General features: G+C 50.0%; 1 protein-coding gene across 1 annotated transcript; it reads right to left on the bottom strand.

Annotated features, from left to right (window-relative positions):
- Positions 1-228: 228 nt before the first annotated feature.
- On the bottom strand, positions 229-15,072 carry LOC135889555 (zinc finger protein 239-like). Its single transcript, XM_065417416.1, has 3 exons — positions 14,205-15,072; positions 4,371-4,412; positions 229-296 (listed from the first exon to the last, which is right to left on the bottom strand). The coding sequence occupies exons 1-3, from the start codon at positions 15,070-15,072 to the stop codon at positions 229-231; spliced, it is 978 nt and encodes a 325-aa protein (XP_065273488.1).
- Positions 15,073-16,019: the final 947 nt, after the last annotated feature.

The raw sequence follows: 16,019 nt of genomic DNA on the forward strand, positions 1-16,019 counted from the left end.
GAGCAGAGAGAAGAGCCTCAACATAAGGTCCATTACAAATTTCCCCCCCTTTTGATGTGAGAAACCCTCGGTGTTTTCAGAGCTGTCCATAGTTATGGACCACACCGAATGCATACCGGGAATCCGTATAAATAGTAACAGATTTTTTCGCTGCCAGTATACAAGCTCGAGTAAGAGCAATCAATTCAGCAACCTGGGCAGAGCGGGCTTCCGGGAGGGAATAGGCCTTCACAGGCTCATGTTGAGAGCAAACAGCATAACCAGCAACAAGCAAACCTGCCGGATTTCTAAGACATCTACATAAAACAATAGGTCGGGGTTATGAAGTGGGGTATCCTTTAAATCAATTCGGGGGGTAGAAAGCTCGGCGGTTACAGTAAGACAATTATGTGGTTCCCCATCAGATGCGATAGGGAGAAGAGAGGCAGGGTTGAGGACAGGACAACGAGAAAGAGTTACATTAGAAGCATTTATAAGCATCATTTCATATTTAGTAAGTCTAGAGTTAGAAAGATGCTGGGAACTCCCCTTTAAAAGTAGGGCCGTCACTGCATGTGGAACAGCAATGCACAAAGGGGATCCAAGAACAAGAGTGGCAGAAGTCTCAACCAGGACTGCAGCTGCAGCCACCGCCTTCAGACAAGGGGGAAGTCCAGTCGCTACTGGATCCAGAGGGGAGCTATAATAAGCAATTGGCCTCTGAACAGAGCCATGGGTTTGAGTAAGGACCCCCTGAGCTATTCCCTCTCTTTCATGACAATAAAGAGTAAAGGGCTTTTGATAATTTGGAAGACCTAGGGCAGGGGCCCTTGTAAGAGCCTTTTTAATTTGGGTGAAGGCTTCCTCTCTCTCAGGGGTCCACTGAAGGGGTTCTGGAATCCTATCGAGAGTCATCTTATGAAGAGGTTTAACAACAGCTGCATATTCGAGAATCCATTGCCTGCAATATCCGGCCATCCCCAAAAACCCTCTCATCTGCTTCTTTGTGGTTGGCCTAGGTATCTGGAGAATGGCCTGCACCCGTGCGGGAGACAAGTGCCTCTCCCCAGCCGAGATGTCATGTCCCAAATAATGGACTCTGGGTAGGCATAGCTGTAATTTTGTCTTAGAGACCTTGTGACCCTTTCTTGCTAATGCTTGTAAAAGCACAAGGGGAATTGGTCTGGGAAGCTTCTAGTGATGGGGAAGCTAAAAGCAAATCATCTACATACTGGACCAAGGTAGACTTCATTGGAAACACAATATCATTTAAATCCCTTTTGAGGGCTTGAGAAAACAGGGCAGGTGATTCAGTATAACCTTGGGGTAGTCTGGTCCAAGTATATTGAAGTTCTTGTTAGGTAAAGGCAAACAAATACTGACTATTTTCATGAATCGGGATAGAAAAGAAAGCTGAACAAAGATCAACGACAGTAAAATAAGTAGCCGAAGAGGGAATAGAGGAAAGAATAGTTGCAGGATTAGGAACAACAGGAAAAATGGGGAGAACAGTTGCATTTACAGCACGGAGATCCTGGACAAAACGCCATGTCTCCCTGCCTGTTTTTTTAACCGGTAGAATGGGGGTATTACATTCGCTAGTGGTTGGTACAATAATCCCCTGTTGAATTAAGGAGTCAATCACTGGCCGAATTCCCTCCTCGGCTTGTTTCGAAAGAGGATACTGTTGAACCCTGGGTAGAGACCTTGCTGGGTTTAGGTGAATTTTAACAGGTTGAGCCGTTTGAATGCACCCAACCTGGTTAGCGTGATCTGACCACAAGGAGGGGGGGACTTTAGCCAGCAATTCCTGTTGCAACAAGGAAGGGCTGGGATCCCGTTCCCCTTCTGGCATGTCTTCCTGCAGGACTGCCAGGACCTCATTGCGGCTTGGATCAGGAACATCCAAATATACCCCATCCGGGGAGCAATATATGGTACAATTTAATTTACACAGCAAATTTTTCCCCAACAGGTTAACAGGTGAACAAGGGCTGAGGAGAAAGGCATGACGGTCTGACAGAGGGCCGATAGAAACTGACAGGGATAAAGAGACAGGATGGGGAATGGGAGTATTACCTACCCCCACCGCATTTACAATTTTAGGAGTCAGAGGGAGGTAGGGAAAATCACTGGCGCGAAGGGTAGACCGCGAAGCGCCAGTATCTACCAAGAAGGAAGTGGATATCCCTTCTACAACACAGGTTACATATGGTCCAGATTGATCCAAGGGAATAAATGAAGCGATGATGTTACCAGTCTCCTGGCTAGCCTATGGGTTTTGGGGAAGAAAAGGAGCAGGGGGAGGAAAAGGAGGTGGAGGAAAAGGATAGGCAGGTTGGTTGGGGCGGCAGTTAGGGCGAAAGGGACAATTCCTTTTCCAGTGACCCTCTCGTCTACAATAAAAACATGTAGTATTACTCTGTTCCACAGGGGCTGAACAGTTATAATTCTGTTTGGGTTGTCCCTTTTTACCTCCCATCTTCCCATGGGCTTTCTGCATTTTTTGGACCTGAAGGGCCAGCAACTTAGTCTCTGTATCTTCCTTTTTAAGTTGGCGATAATAATGCTGGGCTGCCGCTAATATTTCCTTCAGGTTTTTTCCCTCCCAGTCAACAATACCTATTTTTAGCTGGTCACCCAGTTTCTGATTGAGTCCTTGCACAAAAGCTGCTACCACTGCTTGCTCTGCGTCCTCCTCAGCATTATTAATGCCGGAGTGTCTTTCAAATACTTGTTTAAGACGTTGCATATAATCGGCAGGATTTTCTTCTTTATTTTGCTTACATGTGTTAATTTTAGTCCAGTCTGCTTTTTTTGGGCAGGCCTTTAAAATAGCATCCATTATCCTATCTCTAAGGGCTGACAACTCCTGTCCAGTGCCAGGGTCAACCTCAGGCCTTCCGGCAGTATCGAAAATGCGATTTAAGGTTTCCCTGGGCACCATTCCCCTTAGGAGCTGGTTTAAATCGGCCCATGTAGGATTATAACAACTTATAACAATTCCTAATTCCTTTTGAAATTTCACAGGATCCTCCCTGATGTTGGGAAATGTCTTTTTTAAATGAAATAAATCTGCAGATGACCAAGGTGCATGCACAGTCACCGTGGTTCCCTGCCCCTGGGCATCTACGCCTGGGAGTTCACGTAGGGGATGCAAACCAGTTGCACAGTTAAGTCTTGGGGTAGAGGTAAGAAAAACCCCTCTTCCCTTGCTTCTAGTAATGGGTCCTTTAGAACTTGTGCTAGGTACCCCTTCTCCTTCTCCTTCCTCTTCCTGGACTCCTACTAGGTTCAATCCTCTTTCTTGTCTCTCCTGTTGAAGACTCTCTAAGAATTCATTCATTCTAGCAAGGGACTTATCAAGGAGCTCGTTTGTCTTATTTACCATTGTAACTGGAGAATCAGAAGGTGACTGGGGATCAGTTTCTGAAGGCAATCCAGTGGTTGGGGTCGGGGGTTTCTGAAGGGGAACCTGGACGGTGGAGTCTGCCACCACCCTAAGTACTGACAGGGGCCCACTTTCCCCTTGGACCTGAGCGGGGGCAGTAGATGCCTCCCGCCTAATGGGTACAAAAGATCTGTTTTCTACATACAAATCTATAAGATCATAGGGAGGGGCTGAAGGGTTCTCTTCCTTAGGGGGCCTAGAGGGGAAAAGGGGTGCTTGCTCTACAGCAGGGTTTTGGAGAACGGTTGACTTCTCTTTTGTCTCTTTTAATTGGATTTTAAGTTTCTCCTGGGAGTCCTTAAGACTCCTCAATTGAGATTCACGGCGCCGTTTTTCTGTTTCCCCGTACCAATCAAAATACGCATCATAATGACCCTGCCCCACTTTGTTAACCAATAGTGCACCTTTAAGGTGCACAATTTTATCAAGATCAAAACTTCCCTCTATGGGAAACTGTAAATTCGGATCATCCCTGGTATACCAATTCCATTTGTCTAAAAATTTACAAGTAAAAGGACTATAATTCTTATACATATAAAACGCTGGTGTGCCTTTTGGCGGGACGGCAGGTTTTTTAGACTTACCGCCCCCCATTTTCCCGGAGTTTACCTGATTGTAGGGTTTTGGTCAGCTATCCCGAGGTTACCGAATGTGAGATCCAATTTCTCAATCCCTAAGTTTCCGATAGCGTCTTCCTGAACCCACAATCTCTTTTTCCCATGATCCTCAGCTCCCCTGAGCACTATCAGGCCACTCACACGGGTCATAGGGCTTGCTTTAGAGACATTCCTGGTCATAAGCCTCAAGGCCTCGCAGAAAGCTCTGGGCGTCTTCCTATGACCCTCACTCCTTTTAGTTATTTACACTTGCACACAAACGCTGAGGTAAGGCCTACAACCGAAGCCTATCCTTGTGGGAACCCTGACTCCCCGCCACTTACCCGTGGCTCCTCCCGGGGAAACCAAAAGGTTGTCAGGCGAGTCTGGCAGCAAAGGTCCGTATCCAGCTTGCTACTCACCCGACCCAGGGCCTACGGGCAGTCCTCCACCAATAACCCAAATAGAGATTTAAAAGGTCTCTCACCTATCAAATGCCGGCTGGGTTCGGAGGGAAATGGTCCGCGGTCTCCTGGTCCGGTGGACAGTCTGTGGATCCGAGTCACGGCACCAAGATTGTTGTAGAAAAATGACCACGCGTTGTGTTTGGATCAGAATCGCCTGAGGCCTTTTTATTTTCATGCATGCACGGGGGGTACCAGTGAACTAGCAATCCCCCCGACTACAGAATTTTGCATAGCTTATATGGCATAAAACCACAATTAGGTAATGCATACTTTTTTATTAACATTATTGCCATATTTGGAATACACTTTCCAGAAAAGGAATATAGCTTAGCAAGCTTTCCTGTTTTTCACAGTCTGCCCTATTGCGGTTCCTAAGCTTTCCTGTTTTTCACAGTCTATCCTATTGCGGTTCCTAAGCTTCCCCAAAACTGTTAATGAGCCATTATGAATCATAGGCCTTGTAATTATAGATAGTTCTGCTTTTGTACTTTTCCTCTATTTTGCCTCTAAAAACCCTTCTCCTACAATAGACTTAACTAATGTTTAGGTCTGAACCAAAGTCCAGGCCCGAGCCAACTAAAGTTTAGGCCCTAGCAAACTTTTTCCTCCACAGGGGCCACCCTCCAGGGCTCGATCGCCCCAACCCCGAGAGATGGACGAGCACCCGAGTCGAACCACGGAATCCCCCGCGGAGTCAGGAGCCCCGGTATAGACGTCCCGAGGGTCCCCCTCGGCCTGCCCCCATGTGGCCTGAGACCGGGACTGGCTGTGGCCCGCGGAGTCCCCCTAGGAACCAGGAGGGAGGCTCAGCCCGACCCGGGCGACCCGAAATAGGGCCCTGTTTCTCCTGTGGGAAGCGTGGGCATCTCCAATGGGACTGCACGGAGATGGACTGCAGCTTTGGGCACGTTTGCACTGGAGAGAACCGTGCCCGACCGCCGCGGGCTGCCAAGGTCACCGTGGCCGTAGTTGTTGGAGACTGCCAGACGCAGGCCCTGGTTGACTCTGGCTGTGGACAGACCCTAGTCCACCAAAGCCTGGGCTTCCCTGAAGACCCCCAGCTGGGGAACATTCTATTGCAGTGCATCCATGGTGACGTTCGACCTTACGCCAGTGCCCGAGTCCCACTGACTGTCGATGGAGTCACACGGACCATGGTGGTTGGCCCGGCCCCGCGACTCGCCTACCCCATGATCTTGGGGCGGGACTGGCCAGAGTTCCTGTGCGTCCTGGGTTCCCAGGCGCAGGAGAGCCCCGATATCACCCCAGCCTTGGAGGGGGACTGCCGCGCGGACCCTGCAGAGGAGGCTGAAGAAGCGGGACATCGGAGCCAGGAAGGCGTGCCTAAAGACCTCCCACTAACATCGGCGGATGACCCTAAGATCGGCACAGACTTCTGCCGAGACCAGAGGAAGGATCCCACCCTGAGTCGGGCGTATGAACAGCTGGCGGCGGTAGATGATGCTCTGATTGATCCCGCCCGGGCCAAGGTATGGCCCCGCTTCGAGCTATGACGTGACCGCCTCTATCGGGTGGACCGAGATTCCCGCAACGGGGAGGTCCAGAGACAACTGATGGTGCCTCGGTGCCACCGACGAGCGGTGATGAAGCTCACCCACGATGTCGCCGCGGCCGGGCACCTGGGTCAGGAAAAGACCCTCGCCCGGATTCTGTCCTGGTTTTTCTGGCCTGGGATGCACCAGGAAGTGCGAAATTATTGTAGCTCCTGTCCAGAGTGCCAGCTCGCCGCTCCCCCACGGACGGCCCCGGCCCCACTAATTCCCATGCCCATTATGGAGACCCCATTCGAGCGGGTGGCCATGGATTTGGTGGGACCCCTCCCGAGGAGCCGGGCCGGGTTTCTATACATCCTGGTCATGGTGGACTACGCTACCCGCTTCCCCGAAGCCGTCCCGCTCCGGAGCATCACCGCCAGGACCATTGCCGATGAACTCGTCAAGGTCTTTGCCCGCGTGGGCTTGCCCCGGGAGATCCTCACCGACCAGGGCACCAACTTCACCTCCCGGTTGCTACGGCAGGTCTGCAGACTCCTTGGGATTAAGCAGCTGCGCACCGCTGTGTACCACCCGCAGACCGACGGCCTGGTCGAGCGGCTCAACCGCACCCGGAAAGACATGCTGCGCAAGTTCTCCCCCGAGGACTGCGCCGATGGGACCAGTTGATACCACCATTGCTCCTGGCTGTCCGTGAAGTACCCCAGGCCTCCACCAAATTCTCTCCCTTCGAGCTGTTGTATGGCCGTCGTCCGAGGGGACTGCTGGATCTCATGAGAGAGACCTGGGAGCAAGCCCCATCACCCACTCAGGGCCTTCTCCTCCAGCTTCAGGGACTGAAGTTATATATCTAGCACAGGCCGGAACTCTAGCTCGAGAAAATTTGAAGGCCGCACAGGAAGCTCAGGCCCAAACATATAACCGAGAGGCCCGAGTCCGCGAGTTCAAACCCGGCGATCGGGTTCTACTTCTCTTACCCTCCAGTGAATCAAAACTACTGGCCTGGTGGCAGGGGCCATATGAGGTGATCCGGAAGATCGGGCCGGTCACCTATGAGATCAACCAGCCACACCGCCGGAAAAAGGTCCAGCGGTACCACATCAACCTCCTGAAACCATGGCGGGAACAGGAAGGCCTCTTAATTAATCCCTGTCCACCAGAGCCCGAGTTAGGGCCCCGGGTTACACCGACCGAAGACGTCACAACACCTCAGCTCGGAGAGTCCTTAACTGTGGAACAATGAAAACAGACCGGGTGCCTCCTGCAGGCGTTCCGTGGGATGTTCACCGCCCAGCCGGGCTACATGACCCTCGTATACCATACCATTCAGACGGAGCCGGGGGTGGTGATCCGAGAGTCAACTAGACCCCTACCCTATCGTATGCGGCAGGTCGTCGAGGAGGAAGTTCGAGCGATGCTAGAGCTGGGCGTCATTGAACCGTCACAAAGTGAGTGGCGCAGCCCAGTAGTCCTGGTTCCCAAACCAGACGGCACACAGCACTTTTGCATCGATTTCCGCCGTGTCAATTCTATCTCGAAGTTCGACGCCTACCCGATGCCTCGGGTAGATGAGCTGCTGGACCGTTTAGGCAAGGCCCGCTTCCTCACGACCCTTGACCTAAGCAAAGGGTACTGGCAGATTCCCCTCGACCCCACGTCACAGGAAAAAACTGCTTTCGTCACCGCCACGGGCCTTTACCAGTTCACCCGGATGCCCTTCGGTCTCCATGGTGCCCCCGCGACGTTCCAGCGGCTCATGGACCGCCTCCTTCTTCCTCATTGAGAGTACGCGGCCGCGTACCTGGACGATGTCGTCATTTATAGCGACCGGTAGGAGAACCACCTGGAGCGGGTAGCGGCTGTCCTGAGGTCCTTACGAGCCGCAGGGTTAGCCGCCAACCCAAAGAAATGCCGTATCGGGTGGCAGGAGACCACCTACCTGGGCTACACGATTGGAGGGGGACAAGTGAAACCACTTGTGGGAAAGGTTCAAGCCCTAGCGGCATGCCCACCACCCACTACGAAGCGCCACGTACGCCAATTTCTGGGACTTGCGGGCTATTACCGGAGGTTCATCCCCGATTTTGCCTCCATCGTAGCCCCTTTAACGGAGCTCCTCACCAAAACCAGTCCCAGACGGGTGGAATGGACCCCGGCGTGTGACAGCGCCTTCCGGGCCCTCAAAGACTGTCTCTGCCGCGAACCTGTCCTGTACAGCCCCGACTTTAACTGAGGGTTCGTCCTCCAGACCGACGCCTCAGAGGTAGGACTAGGGGCAGTCCTGTCTCAGGAGGTGGATGGGGAGGAGCACCCAGTTATATATCTCAGCCGGAAATTATTCCCGCGAGAAAGGCACTACGCCGTAATAGAGAAGGAGGCCCTGGCAGTAAAATGGGCCTGTGACGCCCTGCGTTATTACATCCTAGGGGCCCCCTTCATACTGGTCACTGACCACGCCCTGCTTCGGTGGTTGGCCCGAAAGAAGAACAATAATATGAGGCTAACGCGGTGGTACCTGGCACTACAACCCTATACTTATACCATCTGCCATAGGGCGGGTAAGGACCACGCGAACGCGGACTTCTTGTCCCGCCTGGGAGAGTTGGACGGGTCTGGCCCTGAGGGACGGGAGCCAGCCTGGGGGGGGGGTAGCGGGGTGGTGGGATACCCCACAGCCCCGCTGAGGGCCGAACCTCCCCTAACACCAACATGGGCGCCGCCCCTCAGAGGTCACGGCGCCGACCCGGAAGTATAAAAGCCCGCCTGCAGAGCTCAGTGGAGAACAAGCCAGCGGAGAGAGCAGACGTCTGTGGCCGAGCTCCCGCTTGGGAGACAGCAGCAGGCCACGACCGGCCTGCTCACTCACCAGGCCAGCCGAGCCTACCCCTCGCCCGGTACCCTGAGGAGGACTGGCCAAGCCTGCCCCTTTCCAGTTACCCCGAGGAGGAGCCGAGCCTGCCCCTTTCCAGCTATCCCAAGGAGGAGCCGGACCTGCCCCTTTCCTGTTATCCCGAGGAGGAGCCGAGCATTCCCTTCGCTACCTACCCGGAGGAACCGATGCTGGTGGAGAGCACCGAGGACACTAGTACGGCCCAGGTACCCTTTGAGGGGGAGTGTGGAAGTAGCCCTGGGGCAGCCGACCCCAGTCTGGCTGCAGCACTGCCAGAGCCTATGTCAGTGTGTTGCGGCCAGGATCCCCACTGACAGCAGCGAGTTTCCGCCGCTGCTAGGGCCCTGGGCTGGGATGCAGTGGAGTGGGAGGGCCTGCGTCCCCCCCGCCACCCACTCCTTGGGTGGCAGACTCCCCCTTTCTCCTGGCCTAGAGAGGCTGGGACCTCTTGCTACAAACATTGACTCAGCCCCTGCTTAAGGGCCTGGGTTCCTGAACTACTTACTCAGCCCCTGCTTGAGGGCCTGAGCTCCACACTGCGTGATTACTGCCCCGCCCTGATCGAGGGCTCGGGGCTTTTTCTAACCTATTGGCTCAGCCCCTGCTTATGGGCCTGAGCCCCAACCATGTGTTTGCTATCCCAGACTGCCGCTGGACCAGGACTGATGGCGGACCAGAGCGAGGCGGTGGGATACCCCACAGCCCCGCTGAGGGCCGAACCTCAGCAGAGACTATTACAGGTATAATTACGTTCTTCAGCATGTGAAAAATCCATAGCTCTGAGTGACGTAGTGATACCAAACTAACCCCCTGTGATGGGATCCCCGGGCTACAACCTGGAACAGTGGGACCTGTTTTGCCTCCTTAACTCTCCAGCCTGGCTTCTCTCACACAATGCTATGCCAGTGAGAAGCAGCAAATCCCAACAGGTGCTGTGATCACGCAGCCATCAGCATGTGGAGCCCTATAACCAGTTAAATTGCATGAATGCTCCCTGAGCCACTCATCAATCACACAGAGAGAGGCACCTGCCAATCACTCCAGCCCCCAGGACAACATCTCAGAAACATACCATCTTACACTGATCAAGACTCCCTTGGACAGTGCAAGCTCATTAATTTGCCACTTGTTCCAAGGAACGTGGCCATGCACCAGCCTTTGTAACCTGTGCAGACACTTCCCAAGCACTTGAACCAATATCACACTGGTTTAGGTAAAACATAAAACAGATTTATGAACTACAGACAGATTTTAGGTAATTATAAATAACAGGCATAGAGATCAGAATTAGTTACCTAAGAAACAGAACTAGAAACGCAGTCTAAATTCTAACTTTAACAGACTAAGCAAGATTTGAATCAAACAGTCTCTCTCCCTAATAGATGTTACAGGCAGCTCACAGTTCTCAATACTCAGCCTGAACTCTCTTCCAGCCTGGGACCAATCTCCCTAGTTCAAAGTCTTTGTCTTCCACACAATCTTCCAGGTGGTGAGAGGGGGTGGGGGGAAGAAGCCAAGTGATGATGTCATTTTCCCTTTTTTATACTTTCTTCTAGCTGCTAGAAAGATCCTTGCTGTGACATTGGTTAGGCTGTCCCCACTGCATATGTGCCCTCTCTAAGGAGCCTCTGGGAGAGTGGATTCTTCTTGGTGGGCCACCAATGCCTGTCTGGCCAGCGATAGCTTCTCCTTTGTTGCAAGTGGAAGCCTGGCTCTGGGCGTTTCCCACCTCACAACATATTTCAGCAACACACATAGCAGAACATAAGAACATACGAACGGCCGTACTGGGTCAGACCAAAGGTCCATCCAGCCCAGTATCCTGTCTACCGACAGTGGCCAATGCCAGGTGCCCCAGAGGGAGTGAACCTAACAGGTAATGATCAAGTGATCTCTCTCCTGCCATCCATCTCCACCCTCTGACAAACAGAGGCTAGGGACACCATTCCTTACCCATCCTGGTTAATAGCCATTAATGGACTTAACCTCCATGAATTTATCCAGTTCTCTTTTAAACGCTGTTATAGTCCTAGCCTTCACAACCTCCTCAGGTAAGGAGTTCCACAAGTTGACTGTGTGCTGTGTGAACTATACTTCACAACTTCACATACAATGAAACTACATATAATTCAACAGGATATTAAGGTATAAAGGCTCAAGCATGCATTGTTCAAAACATATAATCACACGACAGTAGTGAATATAGTGGCTCCAGGGTGCTACTTTGAAGTACAGAATATAGTCTCCCCCCTCCATGTAGACAGTGCCTTGTCGGAGGGAGAGTTTCTCCTGCTGACAAAGCTGCCACTTCTCGGGGAGGTGAATTAATTAAGATGATGGGAGAGCTCTCTCCCTTCACCTTAGAGTTTCTTCATAAAAGCACTACAGCAGCAAAGACACAGCAAGCCCTAAGAGACAAAACCATAGAATCAGGACTTCAAATGTGTGTATCCTGCAGTTTGAAACTGGAGCCCGACACATTAATTCCCTCGTTAGTTACCATAATTTCCACAGCATAAAAGTCCTTTTCACCCAATCGGGGAGCTAGTTTGAGATCCACATGGAATGAATGTCCTCTAAAGGACACTCTCTCTCTCTCTCTCTCTGCCTAATGAAACTTTGGATCCAAAGAGTGAAGCATGATTGTGCTCAAACTAACCATGGCATCCTTTGGGACTATAATCAGTGACACTGAACTAGGAAGTGGTGTTCTACAAACATTTTCCTTGGGCCGTTGGTCACCATAGCTTCCCTTACTGGGGTGAAAACCAAGAACTGGGTGTATACTATTTCTAACCCACTTCTTTCAAAATCCTTGGTTTTGGTTAGAGTAAATTTACCTTTTCCTGAAGTAGAATCCTTTACCAAACCACTCAAAATCTCAGCAGTGTTAGTGTGGAACGGCTTCCCAAAACATGCCCAGTTTTTCTTTAATTTGGTGGCCCGGGTCTAGGCTAGGGATTGGATACAGTCCTGGATCAGAATCTCTGTTAGTTACCGGAGTTGGAGTTTCTATTCAAATATAGCTATTTTTCTGCAGCTATTTCATTTTCAACACTGATTTCATTTTATACACATTTGCAGTACCTACATAGGGTAAATTCAACAAACCCCACTTCTATTGCCTCGACATCTGCATCATAAAGGGCGTCAAGTATCAGGGGGTGGCCGTGTTAGTCTGTATCCACAAAAACAACAAGGAGTCCAGTGGCACCAGTGGCAAAAGCTTTGCCTCTCCTGGAATTCACACCTCCTCATCTATTATTGGGAGTGGACTATATCCACCCTGATCAAATTGGCCCTGTCAACACTGGTTCTCCACTTGTGAGGTAACTTCCTTCTCTTCATGTGCCATTATATAATGCCTGCATCTGCAATTTTCACTCCATGCCCCTGAAGAAGTGGGTTTTTTTACCCACAAAAGCTTATGCCCAAATAAATCTGTTTAGTCTTACAGGTGCCACTGGACTCCTTGTTATCATAAAGGGCAGCATTACCCATACCATAGGATTAGCTAGGAGAGATCTTCTGTAGGGCCTGGGTTACTACTCTAGGAACCAAATACATGGGCATTTTGCCTAGCTCCAACTCACTTACTGTGGAATCCTCTCCCCAGATCATCTGAGACAATATTGACAAACAATTGAACTCCACTGTGATCAGCTGCACTTCCTTCAGTTAGTTGCACAGTTCGGGTCTGCTGTTGTTCACCATTTCTGAGTGGAGATTTTAAATCAGTACCGTTTCTTTGTTAGCATGTCCAGTAAATTGGAGAGTTATCTCCTGTTGATTGAACTGCACTGAGAACTTTCTCCATGTCATCATGGACAGGTGGGGAAAAAGCCAAAGTAAAGTGCCAAGTATCAGAGGGGTAGCCGTGTTAGTCTATATCCATAAAAACAGTGAGAAGTAATGACTGTAGCAAATGGTCATTTGTCTCAAAGTCTCCAATAAATCTGAGTTACATGCTGTCAAACTAAATTAATAAAATTGGGTGACCAAACAGCCTTCAGGAAACAGAGAAACCCACATCGCAGAGAGGTAGACTACATGACAATGAAAGTGTCAAGTGGAATTCCAGAGCAGATTGCATCTGATGACTCAGAATCAGGAGAAGACATTCTCCCACGACATTCTCCTCTGATCCATTCAAACCTGCTTCACTCAGCACGGTCTCTTTATTGAGTTATGTTATTTACAAAAGTTTTAGCATCCTAACAGCCTCATAATGGGGAGGGGGGGGGGGGGGAACAGCCAACCTTCCCAAAGGTGGCTTGGCCAATAGGTGGAAACTGGGACTTAAACTCCAAATGATCCCATTGCATTTGGGATCCATTTGAATTCCCCTTCCAGGTCTTCGACACTTTCTTCGGCAGCAATGGTGACTCTGATTAAAGAAGTCAAAACGTCATCTCCAAGCACAGACAGCTGAGAACACTGCATCACATGACACTTTGAGAGGTGGAGGGATAGAATATAAACTCTGCATGGCTCAGACAGGAGGTAACAGTTCTGGAACGATGGGGAAGGAGGGAATCTCTGAGTCACACCATCTACATCCAGTGTCACAGAGACTGAAATGACACTTTTTTCCCTGCCCCTGCTCCTCTTCATTTAAATATAATGAAAAAAAGGTCCAAAAATAACTGCAGTGCAGCATAACCCAGAGCAACGTGAGAACAACTGGGAACGATACAATTTGTATCATTGGTGACACAAATAACTTGGCAAAAGGAGGAACAGTATAAATGTGTCAAGTATCAGAGGGGTAGCCGTGTTAGTCTGGATCTGTAAAAGTTGCATCCGACGAAGTGGGTATTCACCCACGAAAGCTCATGTTCCAATACATCTGTTAGTCTATAAGGTGCCACCGGACTCTTTGCTGCCAGTATAAATGTGATTCTCCTGGTTTCCTGGAAGGATGGACCCACTTCCATTACTCATGGGACAATGGAGTTGATAGCAAGGACAACCGGGTCCATCCCAAAACAGGGCAAACTACAAAACTGCAAAAGGCAAAAATGGGCAACACTTTTGGACAAGCTGAGGGATAATGGTGGTGCAAACGGTTCAAACAGCCTTAAAGGTTACTACATGGGAATTAGGAAAACTATTAAAGAAAATAAAAGTTTTGATAGATCTAGAGGTTTTTATGGTGTTTAGCTCCCTTGCAGATTCTGTGATGTCTAGTAAGGGCTGAGCTCCGAGTGAAGCTTTTCCTGCACTCACAGCATTCATAGGGTCTCTCTCCTGTATGGATTCTGTGATGTCTAGTCAGGGCTGAGCTCCGAGTGAAGCTTTTCCCGCACTCAGAGCATGCATAAGGTCTCTCTCCCGTATGGATTCTCTGATGCGTAGTAAGGTCTGAGCTCAGAGTGAAGTTTTTCCCACACTCACAGCATTCAAAGGGTTTCTCTCCCGTGTGGATTCTTTGATGCCGAATGAGGTGCGACCTCAGAGTGAAGCTTTTCCTACATTCACAGCATACATAGGGTTTCTCTCCTGTGTGGATTTTCTGATGTATAGTAAGGTGTGAGCTCTGAGTGAAGGTTTTTCCGCACTCACAGCATTCGTAGGGTCTTTGTCCTGTGTGAATTCTGTGATGTGTAATGAGAGTTGAGCTCTGAGAGAAGCTTTTCCCGCACTCCCAGCATTCATAGGGTTTCTCTCCCGTGTGGACTCTCTGATGAGAGATAAGGGATGAGAGATCAGTGAAGCTTTTCCCGCACTCACAGCATGCATAGCGTTTCTCCCCTGTGTGGATTCTCTGATGTGTAAGAAGGTGAGCGCGCCGAATGAAGGTTTTCCCGCACTCACAGCATACATAGGGTCTGTCTCCTCTGTGTATTCTCTGATGTGCAAGAAGGACTGAGTGGTCCCTAAAGCTTTTCCCACACTCAGTGGATGTATTTTTTCTCTGACCCCTGAGGATTTTCTGCTGGGCTGTGGTTTCCTTGAGGTCCTTGTGAGTTCCCCGAGAGCAAATGAATTTATCCAATTTCTCCCCTGGCTGGTTTCCCTGCTCTCTCTCTGGTGTCTGCTGAATCTCACAGGCTGTTCCCTGCTCATGACTCCTGGAGACATTCCCTTCGGATGTCTGCGTTAATGCTCTGTGTGGTTCCACTTGCTCAGCATCTTTCTGCGGAGAATTCTGCTCCTCATTCTCACTCACCATTGCATCACCTGCTGTGATAGAAAAAAAAAACCTCAAACAGGGATGGAAAGGGAAAGACCAAACCAGAATAAGTGCTGGAGAAATGTCAAATAAAAACCAGGAACTGAATTACCCCAAACTCTTCCCCTAAAGGGGAGAGAGGACAGGATCAATTCTGCCTTCACATCCCATCTAAATTCTCAGTGGGAAGGGAAGTAGCCACTCACAGGTGTCAGTTAGGATCTGTAGGAAGCCATGAGCTATATCTGCCCGGAGAATACAACATTTGCTGGGGCAATCCTAAAATCAGAGAGTTCACAAGGTCTTTGTAGGGTATCCTAGATGTTTCCTTCAGGCATTTTCAGACTCCGAGTAGGTTTCATGTTTCCTCACCTGTGCAGGGACCTCTCAGGATCTCTCTTTCCCCTGAACCCTGGAGGTCTGGGACCCACGGCTCTGCCCCTTGTTCCAGCTGGGAGATCACATCAGGTCTGGAAACTGGAAAGCCTGCTCAGATGAAAGAAAATAAAGGAGATCAGGTGACTCCATAAGACTTTGTCATAAAAAACATTCTCTTAGCTTAACCCCAGTCCTTAGTAAACAAGTGAAATCCCAGGGCCAGCTCCCCAGGTCCTCAAAGGTGCAGAACACTTTGCTTATGAGGGACTGAACTACCAACATATCTGCTAGGAACCCACACAGACACTGTGACAGTCTGTACCCCTGTATTCACTCTTTTACAAAATGATATATTTTGTCCAAAGTATGCCTTGTGAGGTATCATTGGAAAACTCAAAAACCTGCTGAACATTAACTATGTGAAGTTATGAGACTTTACTGTATGATGTTACTGAAAATGTTACAGTTCTGGGGAACACCCACAGACCACTTCCTCAGAGACAGCACGGCTATTGCCTGGTTAAATGGTGTGAACAAGACATTTACATTCCATCACAGGGATGGCTAGG

The sequence above is a fragment of the Emys orbicularis genome, chromosome 15 (assembly GCF_028017835.1).
Source record: "Emys orbicularis isolate rEmyOrb1 chromosome 15, rEmyOrb1.hap1, whole genome shotgun sequence".
NCBI classification, from domain to species: domain Eukaryota; kingdom Metazoa; phylum Chordata; order Testudines; family Emydidae; genus Emys; species Emys orbicularis.

What these genes read in the sequence shown, in the direction of transcription:
- LOC135889555 (XM_065417416.1), bottom strand. Translation starts at nt 15,072, where the DNA reads ATGGTGAGTGAGAATGAGGAGCAGAATTCTCCGCAGAAAGATGCTGAG. An exon ending in ACCTTATGCATGCTCTGAGT is followed by an intron (nt 4,413 to 14,204) that starts GCGGGAAAAGCT and finishes CTTTGCTGCCAG; the next exon opens with ACTCGCCTGACAACCTTTTG. An exon ending in TTCCCCGGGAGGAGCCACGG is followed by an intron (nt 297 to 4,370) that starts GTAAGTGGCGGG and finishes TGTTTTATGTAG; the next exon opens with ATGTCTTAGAAATCCGGCAG.